The 16,619-nt window shown below is 38.9% G+C and overlaps 1 protein-coding gene across 1 annotated transcript; it reads right to left on the bottom strand.

Annotated features, from left to right (window-relative positions):
- Positions 1-649: 649 nt before the first annotated feature.
- On the bottom strand, positions 650-15,079 carry gpr31 (G protein-coupled receptor 31). Its single transcript, XM_082506467.1, has 7 exons — positions 14,218-15,079; positions 13,551-14,007; positions 9,484-9,566; positions 6,653-6,747; positions 3,765-3,941; positions 2,746-3,151; positions 650-1,836 (listed from the first exon to the last, which is right to left on the bottom strand). The coding sequence occupies exons 1-7, from the start codon at positions 14,752-14,754 to the stop codon at positions 1,363-1,365; spliced, it is 2,229 nt and encodes a 742-aa protein (XP_082362593.1). The 5' UTR covers positions 14,755-15,079; the 3' UTR covers positions 650-1,362.
- Positions 15,080-16,619: the final 1,540 nt, after the last annotated feature.

Below are 16,619 nucleotides of genomic sequence, written 5' to 3'. Positions count from 1 at the left end.
TGTCTTCATAGGACTGTATGTACATGTGAAGGCAGTTCCTCACAACAGATTACTGAGGATATACTCATATGCAGTGCAAATCAAATCAAATCACTTTTTTTTTTTTATTGTCACATCACATGTGCAGGCACACATGCGAGTGAAATTCTTGTGTGCGAGCCCCACAAGCAACAGAGATGTGCAAACACAACAACACAAACGAGCAAAATACAAGAATGGCCAACCTGAAACTAATAAATATATGTACAATATATAATAGTGTATGCATTTCTGGATGTGTATACTAAATATTTTCCTACGTGTGTGTGTGTGTGTGTGTGTGTGTGTGTGTGTATACACATTTTTACAAATTAAATAGTAAAAAAAAAAAATAAAATAATAATAATAATAATAATAAAATATATAAAATATACAGAGTTGAATATGTGCAAAACAAGTGGCATTTATATACAGTGTGGAGTGCATAATGTTGAAGTTCCAGTAGTGAAGCTGAGGTGTCTATGACGTGTTCAGCAGTCTGATGGCCTGATGGAAAAAGCTGTCTCTCAGTCTGCTGGTACGGGACCGGATGCTGCAGAACCTCCTTCCTGATGGAAGCAGCAAGACATCCTTAAAAGGAAGTCTCTATTTTCAATAGAAGGTTGTTTAAAAACTCTGAGCTGACCTTGTAGTATAAAAAAAATAAAAAAGGAAAAGCACCTTCACTGAAACATTGCAGGAACAAAAAGGTCGTTACAATTTAAGTGTCTTAATCTTCGAATAAAAACCAACAATAACTGTAAGGTAAAAACAATCACTGGACATGTTCTCTGTGCCTCTTCTCTAATCTAATATAAAATCATACACAGAGCTCATATAACAGGATCAATTACATAAAAGAGGTCTGGCATGAGTATGAACAAATACACACCAACCTTTAACAGTGGCTACAAAAACAGCCCTCTATAACTGGAAAGATAAAAACCATCCTTCAGTAATAGTATCAAACAAGAGGCACCTGAAAACCTTAATAAACACTCATTTAGCAGTATCACCTGGCGTCCTGTGGAAAATAACCCAAGAAATAACTATACATGCACACAAGAAAAATATTTACATTTAATAAGCAACCTCCCGCCTACATTAGTGCCCCAATCTGTAAACTAATCATCTTTTAACAAGGAAGAAAATGTAAAAATCTTTGAACTGCATGTCAGCTACTCACTAACTCTGTTTAGTAACTGTGGTGTTTACTGAGTGCTGTGTGTTTACTACCTAGTAAATGTCATCTGATGACTTCAAATTGTCAGCACTTCTTCCCCAGCTAAAAACACCTATGTGGGTGGATGAGTGGGTGAGTGAGTCAAGTATCACAGAGACAGATTATTTCTCCATTATAGGCAAAAAAATCATTCTAGCGCCAGCAGTAGTAGTAGTACTAGTACATGTTGTTGTGTTTGGGGTGCCAGAGTCAGAATTTGTCAGTCTCTTCTGGATAAATACAGGGCAAAAGGTAGATATGTAAACATCTTTAAACCCTGAGTTAGAGAAACAGTAAATCAACGGGTCCAGCAGGCAGTCGCTGTAAGACAAAACCATGAGGGCGTCGTACACCTGGACAGCTATGTTTTCTGCATCCTGCCAGTTCTTCAGCCGCACAAACAGCAGTGCTGCTCTAGTTATAGTGCAGGGAAGGAAGCAGAAGGAGAAGACAACGACAACAGATGTGACTAAGCACACAGCCCTCCTCAGCTTAGTCTTCTCCCCAACCGTCTTCTTCCTCAGCCGGCTGACAATGCGGACCGTGCAGTAGACGAGGATGATGTAGGGGATGATGATTTGGGAGAAGAAAACAATCTTACAAAAACAAAATAAACAAAAACCCCACTATTAGGTATGACTCGTTACAATAGCCCTATGTGTCACACAGTCAACTTGGATTTCTATACAGACATGGGAAAGTTTATCATGTACACTCCTAACTTAAACACTCTGTCTTCAATCATGGACTAATATTTTGACCCCTTTAAACCCCTCCTTAGCTTCTCCAGCTAACCCCCTGCCCTTTACTTAAGTTATGATGTTAAGTTAGAAATGTAAACGATTCAAATTAATTCTTTCTTTCAAGAATAACTGGTGATTATCTGTTGATTTTTGTTTTTCTAACATTAGTTAACAGTTGTCTGGTCTCTAAGATTTCCAAATATTGTGAAAAGTGTCTATAGAAGCGTTTATCTTTATCTGCACACGTTCCACATCTCATCCCATCACTGGTCCAGACCCTGAAAATCCTGTGTTTATTTCAAAAGTTACATAAACAAAGGAATATTAATAATTAGGACAAAGAGAAAAAAACGTGCTTAATAATAAATGTAAATGATTCATGAAAACTTTTGTTTATACGCTGTCTCCAATTTTTACTTCAGAAAAACTCTAATTCGGTTCTGCCACGCCTGGGTGAGTGTATCTATGTCTTGTGGAAAGGAACTGCCAGTTAGGGAACTGAACTGGATATTGACTGTAATGCCAGCTTTATAGGAAGTTGAAGCAGTTGTGTTAATCCCTGCTGTTCTTCTTAAATGTTCAAATATAAATATTAAAGTTTTTTTGAATCCAAATCCACCCGTTTTCTTTCTGGAGGCTGGAGGCCATCTGATCTGTCAGAGCGAGGCAGCGAACAACCTGTTTTTAGTCAGTTGTCATCAGTATATATTGTTAGGTAACATAAAACAACACTAAATCCAAACAAATACACTGAAACCGTACCTCTCTAAAGGTGTCCGTCACATCATGTAAGAATGTCTCCTTTTCCCGTCCGTGGCTGTTGCAGCACTCAAAGGTTGTGACCATAGTAGGAGTGGTGAGGGGAAGCAAGAGGATCCAGATGACGACAGAAATCTGAGGAGATTTCTTAAACACGTTGACAAAATTTCTCCTTCCAAGATGGACCACATTGAAGTAGCGATCGAGGGACATTGTGATGAGGAAGGCGATGCTGGCTCCTCGATTGAGAAACAGCATGAAGAGCATTATCTTACAAAGCACAGTGTCCTCACTGCGCCTCAAGTTGTGCTGGTAATGATGGATCTTGAAAGGAAGGCAGCCCACCAGCAAGAAATCAGCAACCACAATATTGAACAAGAAGATCGCTTTGTTCTTCCAGAACTTGTATCTAAAAAGGTCATATAACAGTTAATTGTTTCACAGCCAGCGAGTTTGCTTTGTATCAAGAGCGAATGAAGAGGAACAGGAAAAAAATAAACCTAAGCTTATGATGCTGTTTCTGCCATCTACACGACCTCGTCCTCTCCTCGGAGAGCTGAGTAAAATGTTGGACAGTCGCACTCAGACTCGTGTCAGATAAACTCTTCAAAACTCATAGACCAGCGTGGGAACATATGTAGATTTTACTTTGTAGCGACTTGCAAGGTCTGCTTTTTTGTTTTGTTTGCACTTCAGTGTAACACTTACAGCTTAGCTTTTTTGTTCTACACTTTCTATTTTAACTTTTCAAGAACAAAATTGGATTCATCTGTCCATTTCAAAGGTTTAATAGAGTTTTGGTAGGTCTTGTTATTTTCATGGCATCTGAATTGGTTGCATCAGAGTGGTCACAGTCTTTTAAAGATAAACTTAAAACCGCTTTCTTCGCCACATCAGTAGCGCAGTTGGTTTACACTTCATTTAGCAAACTTTGCCCCCAGTAACCAGAATCCAGCACAGCTTTCCTCTTGGTTTTTACTAAAACGAGAATAAATGTAAACGAGTAAAAAGATTTCCCGTACCTGAAGATGAAGATGTAGAGAACGGACAGGTTGAGAGGCAGACCCAGTGTAAATTCTCCCACCATTACCCAGGAGAGGACTTGGTATGTAATGTCACTGGGTGTTTTGCAGTGGTCAACTGATCGATTTACAGACATGTTTTGTTGAATCATCATATAAATGGCAAAAAATGTCCACCTTCTATAGCAGATAAAGCTACGGTCAAATTAATATGTCGTATATTGAGAAAGCAAGCATTGCAGTTAAATCCTTTATCCTGGAGGTTGTTGTAGGTTCCTATGATCTCGAATCTTCACCCCTCAGGGACAGATGCTCCTTCTCACTCTCCTTCTAGTTCCTTAAATTGAACAGTCCCCTTAAGAGAGCCTTACAGTGATTGTGGACCTCTGTCAAGGCTGGTTTTTCCATGGCAAAAGATACGGAGGAAGCACACTCTCAATGCAGTGAAGGAGAAAGGAGAAAATGCCCTCTCTTAGCCTCTGTTTATGTGATGCTACCACGCTGGTTACTTGCGAAGAAGTATTTACATTCAGGAGGTGCTGGAGGTGTGGTTTAGGGAGCTCTACTCAACTGACTGAGAAACTAAGCATGAGAGTTACATTTATGAATCTTTCAATCTGCAAACTCTAAATTATTACTGCAAAAAAGGAATCTGACAGTAATTTCGATGTTACAGAGAGAGAGAGAGCTATTTGGAAACTGGTAGTTCAAGATGGTTTTATCAGCAGACTGGCTAAACTCCTTGTGACATTCAGGGGACTGTCAATATGACAAAATCATGCTTGCACATTTGCAATATTATGTTTGGAGACATTCATGGAAAAAACATGCAAACACATATAAGTTTTACATTGCTATAAAGTGACAGATCAGTGTCTTTAGGTACACAGTTTTAGATTTGAGATTTTTCCTACGTTCAATAACCTGTTATGACAAAGTAATAACATTGTTTATGAATCTTTTTTAAATGTTAAAAAAAATCATAAACCTGTGTCTTATTGACAGATACATTTGTTTGTCAAAGCCTCATTTGGCAGCAGCTACAGCCTTCTATGTTCAAGGGTTTTCAATCTTTGCACATCTGGATTCAGGCTGTTTGTTCCACTCTTCCTGACACATCTTTTCTTGCATTGCATGGAAAGCCAGTCTGACTGAGCTGCTACTTTATAGTCGCTGGCAGAGTCTGTATTTCAGCTCCATGCCAGCTAATCTAAGTTGGATTAATACTTATCAGTTTTCTTGATTAAACCTACTTTGGTTATGTCAAAGTGAGAGTTTGCCAGGGTCAGAATCAGGTGTTTTTGTTATTTGGTTGAAGGATTACGGGCAGTGCCAACCTATACCTCTATTTTATCAATATGTCACCGGTGCCACAGAAATAATGAGTGAAGGATCAGCTTCATAGCTTGGAAAGTGTGCACGTGATAATTATCTTCAAATGAAATCACCTCTTACTTTGTGCAATCTAATGTTGGAATTCCACATTTGTTTATGATTTCAAGCTTTTTTTTCCGTTTCAAAATGATTAAGACCATTGTGCTTCTGTGATACTGAAAGGTTTTGAAAGGTTCTGCATTCTGACCTGCTAATATTCTAAATGTTGTCTGTGCTGGTGTGCTGGCACACAGCGGGTTAAATGGTATCCACAGGCATGAATATTGTGTTTTTGGATTAGCTTTGTCATAGAGGAGGGATTTTTCCAGGCTGTATTCTTCCTCAGTTCCAGCTGGGATATTCTCCAGACCCAAATGACACTCTACAGGAATGGTATCATCATGAATTCATGCATGTTTGGTTAAGTGTTGTTGAGCATACATATAGGAAAACTGTACAACATGAAAGATACAACAAAAAAGTGAAGGGTTGTGAATACTTTTCAAAGAAATAGTTGTATGATTCATGGGGTGAGGTTGAGCCAGAATACAAGTTTGTCTGAAGATCTGATGAGTTTACACTGCATACATTTTGTTACAGTATATAAGAGGATTCTTTAAGGAAATATTACAGCTTTCTAATACAGACAGGAGTTCATCTTCAAGTACACCTTTGTTTGAACATACTAGAGAATTGCAAGCAGTGGAAAAGTCATGTCTATGCTTTAGGATGAGCATAAAGAGTCTTCTACAACTATGAAAACTCAGAGGAAATCATAGACAAACACTTTGGTCATTCTTACAAAATACTCCTTGCAAAAATCAACCTGAAAATGCATAACAGCGTTTTTGGTAACTAAGTCAACCATGCAATCTTGTCAAAGTCAACATACTTTGCTCTGTTCATGTTAACCGTTAAAGTAACCATTCCTCCTCCTCTCTAAAGCTGCCCTCTGCTGTAAAATACAAGAAAACTAATCATTTCAAACTTCAATATAAATTTGAATCCTATTAAGCCATGCACTGACATCTTTACTTCACTTTACTTAACTGTACTGCTGTGTCATTGTCTGACACAATGTTGCACAAATGAGCTATGCCACATGGTTTCTGCAACAGACACATGAACACAGTTGAGTACGTTTTGTGCTTTATGGCTTGTTGCACGTCTGACTGTAACAGTGCGAATTTTAACCCATTACAGCCATTGCAACGTGACTTTTCTATACCAATAATATGAGTGTATGTCATGGCCCAGCAGGCCTGCCTGAGGATGGTCAGCTGTGACAGTGTTTTTGTTGTTGTTACTCTCTCTCTTTCGCTCCTCCCAGGGTGGGACTCATTATGGGTTCCCACCTTTGGCTCACGCACCTGCAGGACATCTACAGTACCTACCTGCGCCCAATTACCTCTGTGTTCCTGTCACTACTTAAGACAATGAAGCTGTGCTACTCGTCACTGGATAGTTGTGCGACTTGCGTTAGTGTTGCCCCGGCATTTTGCCAACGATCCAACCTGTGCTCTCTTTCCAAATAGACCTCCTGGACCCATCCCTGTTTTACCCGTAAAACAGGGATGGGTTGGTGTGTCTGGCAGATCACGGTGTGTGGCTATAGAGGATTAAGTGTGACGTATTACTGAATATAGTAATACAGTACTTTTATTTAATATAGTACTTTATTTAATTGCATAATTACTACCAGGGAAAAGTAATTTGTTATACTATTTGTTACGTTACTTTTATGTTACTCTGTAAAATAGCTCAAGCACAGTTTGCCATAATCACTATTTAAAAACATAAACCTGAGGCTACAACCCCACAGACTAAAACAATTGCTTAATGAGGTGACACATCTTTAAAATCGTTTTCGTAGTGGAATACAAAGCTGACTGGACAAAGCAAAGATGAAAACCAGAACAAAAAAGCGATCGCCAGGGATTCTGCTTTGGAAACGTGAACAGGAAGAGAGGGAGGCTGCAACCTGACTGCAACCTGACTGCTCATCTGCTTTGTTACCTGTTGAAGTTGAGGGTCTGGCCCCTGGGGTCGGCATTCACTCAATTTTCACTCTGGGTTCTTGGCTAGCTTAGCGTTAGCATGCATCTTGGCAGATGCTTGTAAAGAAACTGAAGTTATCTTAGCAGCATAATGCAGCTGTTTCTGTCCTGGGTGCAGTTTTACACTTCCACTCTAGACTGCGCCATTATTTTTCGCTTCTTAGACGTGAACACAAATCAGGTGATTTACAGTGGGATGCAAAAGTTTGGGCAACCGCTTCCTGTAGGTTCCAATGAGAGTCTGGATTGTGGTTGAAGGTATTTTGGACCATTCCTCTTTACAAAACATCTCTAGTTCATTCAGGTTTGATGGCTTCCGAGCATGGACAGCTCTCTTTAACGCACACCACAGATTTTCAATAATATTCAGGTCTGGGCTGAGATGGCGGTTCCAGAACGTTGTACTTGTTCCTCTGCATGAACGCCTTAGTGGATTTTGAGCAGTGTTTCCAGAATGAAGCTGGCTTGTCCAAATGTGCTTTGGCGGCTCTGTTTGTGCTGTGGGCGGAGAAAAGGCTTCCTCTGCATCACTCTCGCATACAGCATCTCCTTGTGTAAAGTGCGCCGAATGGTTGAACGATGCACAGCGACTCCATCTGCTGCAAGATGATGTTGTAAGTCTTCGGTGCTGGTCTGTGGGTTGACTCTGACTGTTCTCACCATTCATTGCTTCTGCTTATCCGAGATTTTTCTTGGTCTGTCACTTTGAGCCTTAACTTGAACTGAGCCTGTGGTCTTCCATTTTCTCAGCATGTTCCTAACTGTGGAAACAGACAGCTTAAATCTCTGAGACAGCTTTCTGTATCCTGCCCCTAAACCATGATGGTGACAATCTTTGTCTTCAGGTCATTTAAGAGTTGTTTTGAGACCCCATGTTGCTACTCTTCAGAGAAAATTAAAAGAGGAGGGAAACTTACAATGGACCCCCTTAAATACTCTTTCTCATTACTGGATTCACCTGTGTATGTAGGTCAGGGGTCACTGAGCTTACCAAGTCAATTTGAGTTCCAATAATTAGTTCTAACGGTTTTGGTATCAATAAAATGACAACAGTGCCCAAATTTATGCACCTGCCTGAATTTGTTTAACCAATTATTGCAAACTTTCTGTAAATTCAAAAAACTTCATTTCACTTCTCAAATATCACTGTGTGTGTCTCCTATATCAGCGGTCCCCAACCCCCGGGCCTCGGACAGGTACCGGTCCGTGAGTCGTTTGGTACCGGGCCGCGAGAGTTGAGGCTCAGGTGTGAAATGTATGGTTTTCAGGGTTTTTATCGGTTTTCAGCGTTATTTTGTTATCGTTAACTCTGTTTTCCTGGGTCTTTTCACATGTGTTATGAATAAATCTTCTTTTTTCGGTACCGGTAATAGTTTTATTTTGTTGTATTTATCCGCGACACCTTAAAGGCCGGTCCGTGAAAATATTGTCGGGCATAAATCGGTCCGTGGTGCAAAAAAGGTTGGGGACTGCTGTCCTATATGATATATTTAACTGACGTTTTTTATTGTAACAACCAACGATTTATACAGGAAAATAAGTGTTAACAAGGTTGGCCAAACTTTTACATCCCACTGTGAGTGTGAGTGCAAGAACCGATAAGCGGGACTGAGATCAAGCAGACAATTGGAGCAGGAAGCAGGAATTGGACTACTGGGAACCGATTTTCTGCAAGTACCGGTTCTCGACTCCCATACCTATGGGAAAACTATTGTTTGGTATGGGGAAATTAATTCATATTGTCTTACAGTGTAATTCATTTGCATCGTAGAAATTACCATGTAAATAACCAGGTAAATTTTGCTCTGGATTGCTTCCCTGCACCTTCAGATCGGAGATGGGTTCTGACTGTTTCCCTGTTCTTTGCTATGTTATTTATAAGTTCTTACCAAGATAATGTGAGAGCAGTTTAAAAATAAATATGTTTTAGTGTTACAGCAAGTTGTGAGTATTTTGCAACAGCATTACTCAAGTTAAATAGACAATCAGTAATATTTTGTAATATTTTAATAAAAAACATGCTTCTTCCGTACAGACATGACTCATATCAAAACCACCATCACTATACTCTCCAGAGCAGCTGCTAAAAGAAAGGAGAATAAATAAGAGTTCATATCTTGTATTGATTTATTATCGTGAAATAAAACTAAACTACGGTAAAATTTGATTTGAATGAGCAAATCTCATCTCTCATCCGAGCTCCCTTCTCTCCTCAAAAGTGAACAAGACAAAAGATTCTTAAACTCCACACTTGGGGCAGTAATTCATCCCCAAGCTGGAGTGGGCACTTGACCGGGTGAGGTGCTGATTCTCTTTCCTGTCATGTCACCCTCGGCTGCGAGATGCTCCAGTGTGAGCTGGAGGCCACTACCTGATGAAGTTATGAAAATGATTCATTTAACATGTTTGTGGTTCTCACAATAAAAAATACTTACTTGCTTGAATTTTAGGTTTTTTGTGTTATTTTAGGCCAATTGTATAAATACACTATGTTAACATGAAAAAATAACTGTAAATTTAGACGTGAGGTTGTACTGAAAGCAACGATACCACAAACAATGCAAAGAAAACAATTTTTTAAGGGGAAATATAAAGGTAAAATCAAAAGCAGTCAAAAACGGCCAACTATACCCTGGACCCCAAGAGAATGTGGAACAGGGAAAACAAACAGGTCCAAACAATCACAGGATAACAAGATAAATGAAGTAAAACTAAATGCAAAACACAGGGAACAAAAGACTGCCAAAATAAAATGAGGCGTAACAAAGTAAACATCTTACATCAAGACATAAACTAAATAACTTCGAAGAGCATGTGTACAAGAATCCAAAACAGCTGTAACAAACTGCGGTTAAAGGAGCACAGAGAAATATTTGGACAAGCCCGGACCCAGAGGCCTGCTGCTAACATAGCCACCGGTTGACTGTCTGCTTGTGAATTATCTATGCTGTGCAATGATTCCTACATCTCAGTCTGTCTGTATTTTAAGCTAATTTAAAAAAAAAAAAAGATTTAGTTTTATAAAACTCATAGAGTACAGATAATGCAACAAACAGTATTACTTAACCAGGCAACATCTAAATTATAAATCAAACACAATGTTAATACCAGCAGCCTGACACTTTTTAGGTCCCTATCCTACTGCCAAAACAACTGTAACAGATCTGGGTATGGACATGCATGTGGGATCCCAGAGGGTTTTCTCTGTTCTTTGGCACCAAGGCGTTGGCAGCAATTCTGTGGCTTGTGTGGGATGTTGAATGATGTCACTGTGGGTCGAGCTTCTTTCAGTAGATTTTGGGACTGGGAAGAAACCTTGTTGGGTTAGATTTTAATCATGTTCCATGAATCAATAACGAGCATTTTTTGTGGCTAAGCTGAGTGCACTGACCTACTGAGAGGCTACTTACATTTAGGAGTACCTGCCGTGGTGTGCAAACTACTGCTAACAGTTAAAATGAGACAACTTCTTTTCCCTCTCAGTCATTAGTTTGACAACATGTTGGCCGCAAAAATAAAAAAAAGTGTTTTCATGTCACATGAAAGGAAAAAATTAACTATTTTTTTAAAACAAAATTTATATTTGAAAAAATATTAATGTATGTAGTTATATACAGTAAACAGTAAATGGCATATTTCTCCCTTTTCTGTCTAAAATCTCAATGTCATGTTTTTCCCTCAGATACAGTCTCTTCTTATCTTATTTCTTTACATGGTCTCACATTCTTTAGAAATCCCAGTGTCATCTCTGTCAGTAAAAGCTACGTAATGTGTTCTAATTTGATGTCTGCCAAAACTTGTCAGAACTGGTCTTTTTACATGTGTCAACACGCCATAACCACATGTTTGACTGCTTGTATCCCAGCAACCCTTGATCTGTCTCTCTTCTTGTCTTGAGTCTAAATTCAAACGTATTTGTGCAAGAAGAGACAAAACGGCCAAGAAAAAGTTTTAATGGTAATAATTATGAATCATTTTGGCAGATTGAGTTTAAAGTTCACCATTAGATACATTACAGTCGTCTTTTGTGGTTCCTAAAGCCTTCCAGAAGTTTTCCATCCGTGCCATCATTTTCAGTCACAAATATACACTGAAAGGCTTTTAGCTCTCCGTTAAGAGTGGAACCAGCAATTTTTTGACACTTTTTACCTCATTAATTAATTAATAGAGCCACTTGTCACAACAGTGACATTCACTCATAACCCCATAGAGGAGCTGTATTTTGGCCTGAATGTGTTTTCACCCACATCTGAACATCATGGAAATGTTTTCTTTTTGTTAATTTAATTAGCTGTTGTATGCAAATATATTAACATATATCCACATATACATGTACACCAAAATTTCTGATGTGCCATCAGCAGAAAATGAAGATTAACATGTTGGTGCAGAAGTAAAAATACACAAAATATTTACAAAATGCCTCATGCAAACAAAAATATAAAATGCCAACTTGTGTTAGTCTTTTTCACAACTTAATTTACTGCTACAATATATCTAGGGTATGAAAACATTCGGAATTTCTAAGAAAACAATAAGTGTCACTTTTTGTGAAGTGATTTAAGTCTGAATAATATAATGTAATTCTTATCCACAAAAAAGGCACGGTTGTATTCATATTTGTGCTGATGGGGAGAATTATGTTGTTGTTTTTTCCTGCATACCAAAAAACCCAAATATTGGCAGCCCCAAAAGGAAAGCTAGCAGGGTGGTAATAATGTTTTTTAACCATCTGGTTCAAAAGGCCAGAAATAAATAATAAGGACTCTGCAAAGATTCCTTTCAAGGAAGGTAAGGACTCCCTCCTACTCTTTTACTCTCTTTTCTTTATGTCCAGAGTGTGTAGTCATCCATCAAAAGGCCATTTTTTTAGTGTGGATTTCTAAATGTACTTTTTAAATGTAAAATGCAGATTGAATGATATGGTAACACAAGAATGAAGCATATTGACTTTGCAGCTGAATTCATTAGGGTCACAGATAAACAAATAATATTTTCAAAATGTCACATTTACACAACTTTCAGACAAGTAAACAAAGTAATCACTGCAGGGTGCTAATATTTATTGCTTCTAACTCTGTCTCCTTATTATTTACATTTTTGCCTTAGCTTATGTATCAATGTCCTCAGTTTGTTTTTTACCCATAACTCAAAAGAATTATTTAACTCAGTTATTACACTTGTAGTTATTCATTATTTTCTTACGACAAAGAACTATAACAAATACTGCTATTCCAAATAAGTGCATAAGTGTTTGTACCTTGCAGTGACTCATTGTTAACCCACAGACGATTTAAATTGTAGATGAAAGCAGGGAGCATAGACTCACCAGATTCCAGCTTATTGACTACTTAAATCAGGGAGGTGTCTATTTACTGACAGACAGTTACACCAGACATACCCTCACTCGGCGCGCTACATCTACTGATGGTGTCATTAAGGTGAGTAATTTCACCCATGTGACTTATATAGGAATGCTGGGATTTCTGGGACTAAGTCAGGGTGAAGATTAGTTCAGGTTGAGTGTATGACTCACGTGTTACATTGTAAGAGTCGTTTGTGGGCGTGGCACTTTGTGAGCAGAGCTTTCAAGGTGGTATCATCAAGGTGTTCCCAACATACCGTAATCCATTTACTAGAAATAATCTCAGGATGAATATATATACATATCTCTATTCACACATCACAAACAGTTCAGTACCGACCAGCCACAATGTTAAAGCCACCTGCCTAAAATTGTGTAGATCCTTCCCATTCCACCATTTGATGATGTGAAGCCAATCAGAAGACACATGACTGAGAGCGAGACTTACTTCTGACTGTGGATAACCTGAATGTCTGCTACATGGCCCAGTATAAGACAAAATAAATATGAATATAAAAAATAATTATTATATTGAACTGTTATGAGCTGGAAATGATCATGTCATGATAATTTCCCTGTATGTACTTTTAAAATGACGTATTAATCACCTGCAGACTGAGGATCCCCTAAATGTTATCTAACAGATGGTGTGAAAAACAAAAACTTGTTTCACTGTTGTGGCTTAGATAAAAGCTGTGTTGGTATAATTTGACAGAAGAACAGATGTGCATACTTTGGCTGGGAGGCATTCTCTTAGAGAAATTTCAAACTTTGACCCCTGTGCTATATCCATAGGGCTGATAAACTAATATATTTTTTCATTTTTTACTTCTGTATATTTGAAAATCTTAAGAAAGTAGGAATTCAAATATATATATGCCTTGTCCTCATAACACATTTTAACCATTGAACCATTTTTTTCAACCTGCGGCTACTATAGAGTGAAACCACACTCTGTATGGGAACTCTCCCTTCTTTGTTTTCATAAACATGAAATGACAGTAGCATTTGTAGTTCTGTTTGACTTTCCTGTTGAGCTGACCTGTGGAGTTTCTTTTACTAAAAATGGGAAGTAATTGGATAGATAAAGTGCTTTGAACTTGGTGCTAGAGAAGCAGTAGACAAGTGGGTCGAGCAGACAGTCTATGTAGGAGAGGACCACGAGGCCATCAAAGGCCACTACAGCTTTGTGCTCGATGTAATCAGGCATATCTTTGACCCGAATGGTAAGCAGAACCATCCTGGCTATGGTGCAGGGGAGGAAACAGAATGAAAAGAGCACCATGACAGCAGTGACCAGAAATACCGCTCTCTTCAGCTTGGTCCTATCCCCGACTGTTTTTTTCCTGAGTCGGTTGACGATGCGCACAGTGCAGTAGAGCAGGATGACAAACGGGATCAGGATCTGAGTAAAGATTACAGTCTCTCTGATGCCATCCACCACATCCTTAGATAGGGGGATAAAAATAAAAGGGAATGTCAGCAGTCTAACCTCTGTTTAAAAATCACTTTGCATGACTGCTGTGGAGGATTCCTAGATTTAAAACAAAATTAAACTCTTATTAAACTGTTATAAGTATTAAGACACAATGACCTTAATTTATGCATGTGTTGTCTACAGTAAGAGAGAATAAGGCATGAAACAAGTAAGCATTACCTTGATCACGGTAGCATTTTCTTTAATGAGGCTGTAAGAGCAGTCAAAGTTTTTGAGCATGGTGGGGATGGTGAGAGGCAGAAGCAGCACCCAGATGAGGACAGAGATCTGTGGAGACTTCTTAAGCGCTTTTAGGGGACTTTTTCGACCAGGGTGCACCACATGAAAATACCGATGGATGGAAGTCGCTGTTAGGAAGGCGATGCTAGCTCCACGGTTTAAAAACAACATGAAAAGCATGGCTTTGCAGACAGCGTCATTGTTACTATTTCTAACTCCCTGGATGAAGGTATAGGCCTTTATGGGCAAGCAGATCAGCAGGAGGATGTCAGCCAAAACCAGGTTGAAGAGGAAGATATTATTTGTGCTGGATTTCCAAAACCTTAGCTTGAAAATAAAGAGGTGGATGACAGATGCATTCAGAGGCAAAGCCAAGATAAAAATCACAATTATTGCGGCTGCATAGAACTTGTACACTTGTATCTCGGCAGCTTCATCGTCTTCAAGAGGTTGTTCAGTTCCATTGGTGCTTTCCATTTTAGCAGTCAAAAAACAAATTGCCTGGGGGTCAGCAAATATGAATTCCAAGCTTGAAAACAGAAACAGATTCTACCCTGGAAGCATAGAGCAAAGCATTGTCTCTAAAGTGAAGAGGAAATCACTTCAAAGATCGAGTTCCATCCTGCAATCAAAACAGAAGAAATCCTGTCAAACAGGTTTCCTCGGTGTCTTTAGTTTTGGTCCTTTTTAAAACTTTAGGTTTCTTCTTTCAGTCCTTGAGTCATTGCTACTTTATGTCCTTTCAGGCGAAAGTCAGTACCAGTTCCAGTTAAATCTGGAAGTAAGTCAGTGTGCAGGTACAGTAGGCATCTCTTTTGTACTGCTGCTCTGCCCCCAGTTTGTAGCTCCTCCTTATTGCATGAGGGGGTGAGTCACCAGCTGTTATTGCACTGTTAGACCAACGGGACTTACATAGACCAAAACTCACTTGTAAAATAGATATAGAATATAGAATACAAACAATTCAAACATCTAACTACGAAGCAAAAGCACCTTTGTTTTTTAATCATGGCATGTAAACAAACTTTCTGTGTAGCCTCGTTAAGCCCTGACAAGGTCTGTGTAACCAAGTTAAAACAAGCACTGATAGCACCAGCTTGACTTTTGACAGCGTGACAGCGGTATGGGGAAACATTGTGGGAACATTTCAGGTTTTTGAGAAAGAATTAACCATCTTGCCTTTGCTAAGCTACTGTGTCACTTAGTTTATCTAGAATGACAGCTGTCAAGCATCTCAGCTCAGAGATTTTGGCGTTTGTATCACTTTTAAAAGTGCAGGCCTCTTATGCAGATGCTAAAAATGCTGCTTGGGGATGTTTGGGGAAAAACACGGGGTGGGGGTGGGTGGGGGGTGTATTGGCCTTAGGCCTCACTTTGCTCTGCATGCCTTCACTGCTTCAGCAAGTCCAAGCATCTCTAAAGAGTTAGATTCTCCCTCCAGGGTCATTGTGAAAACAATACTATTCATGATTTTAACAAGACTGGCTGAAAGACAGTTTTAAATAGTCTTTTAACTTTCTTTTGCTATCTTTAATTTTTCTTTTTGTTTAAAAACATATAAAAAATTAAGGCATAATGTTCTTATGATAAAAGTATCTTGAAAGAGAGAACACTGTCAATAGAGAACTTAGATGTAGATGCTTCTGCTTTTATAAAATATTAAGAGCAATACTGTAAAACCACGTGATCAATGTTTTTTAATCAATATTTGTAGCCTGTCAGACGTTAACCTGCTGTTTCCAGATTTTCAAGCCCACTTTTGAGTCCACTAGCATTCAGTTGTAACGTTGTACTTAAACTAACTAACGTTGATTAGTTTGATTATATTCAATTCAATTGAATTTTATTTATACAGCGCCAAATTACAACAACAGTCGCCTCAGGGTACTTTATATTGTAAGGTAAACCCTACAATAATATATATTGAGAAAACCCCAACAATCATATGACCCCCTATGAGTAAGCACTTTGGCGACAGTGGGAAGGAAAAACTTCCTTTTAACAGGAAGAAACCTCCGGCAAAACCAGGCTCAGGGAGGGGCGGGGCCATCTGCTGCAACCAGTTGGTGTGAGAGAAGGAAGAGAGGACAAAAGATGAGCTGTGGAAGAGAGTCAGAGATTAATAGCAAGTATGATTCAATGCAGAAAGGTCTATTAACACATAGATAGTGAGAAAGGTGACTAAAGAAGAAATACTCAGTGCATGATGGGAATCCCCCAGCAGCCTACACCTATTACAACATAACTAAGGTAGGATTCAGGGTGCCTCTCACACTGTACAAGTCACCGACCTTGGATTTAGCAAAACAGCCCCAGACCATCAAACTTCTTCCTCCATGTTT

Source organism: Aulonocara stuartgranti (genome assembly GCF_965226115.1).
Source record: "Aulonocara stuartgranti genome assembly, chromosome: 15".
In the NCBI taxonomy this organism is placed as follows: Eukaryota; Metazoa; Chordata; class Actinopteri; order Cichliformes; family Cichlidae; genus Aulonocara; species Aulonocara stuartgranti.
The sequence above is the reverse complement of the archived record's forward strand: the minus strand, read 5'-3'. Positions and strand labels throughout refer to the sequence as shown.

Bases quoted from the DNA above. Each gene is read 5' to 3' on its own strand.
- gpr31 (XM_082506467.1), bottom strand. From the start codon at position 14,754: ATGGAAAGCACCAATGGAACTGAACAACCTCTTGAAGACGATGAAGCT. The intron at 3,942-6,652 runs GTTGGATCGTTG...CTGCTATAGAAG, and splicing joins TATTTGGAAAGAGAGCACAG to GTGGACATTTTTTGCCATTT. The intron at 3,152-3,764 runs GTACGGGAAATC...TGACCTTTTTAG, and splicing joins CTCTACATCTTCATCTTCAG to ATACAAGTTCTGGAAGAACA.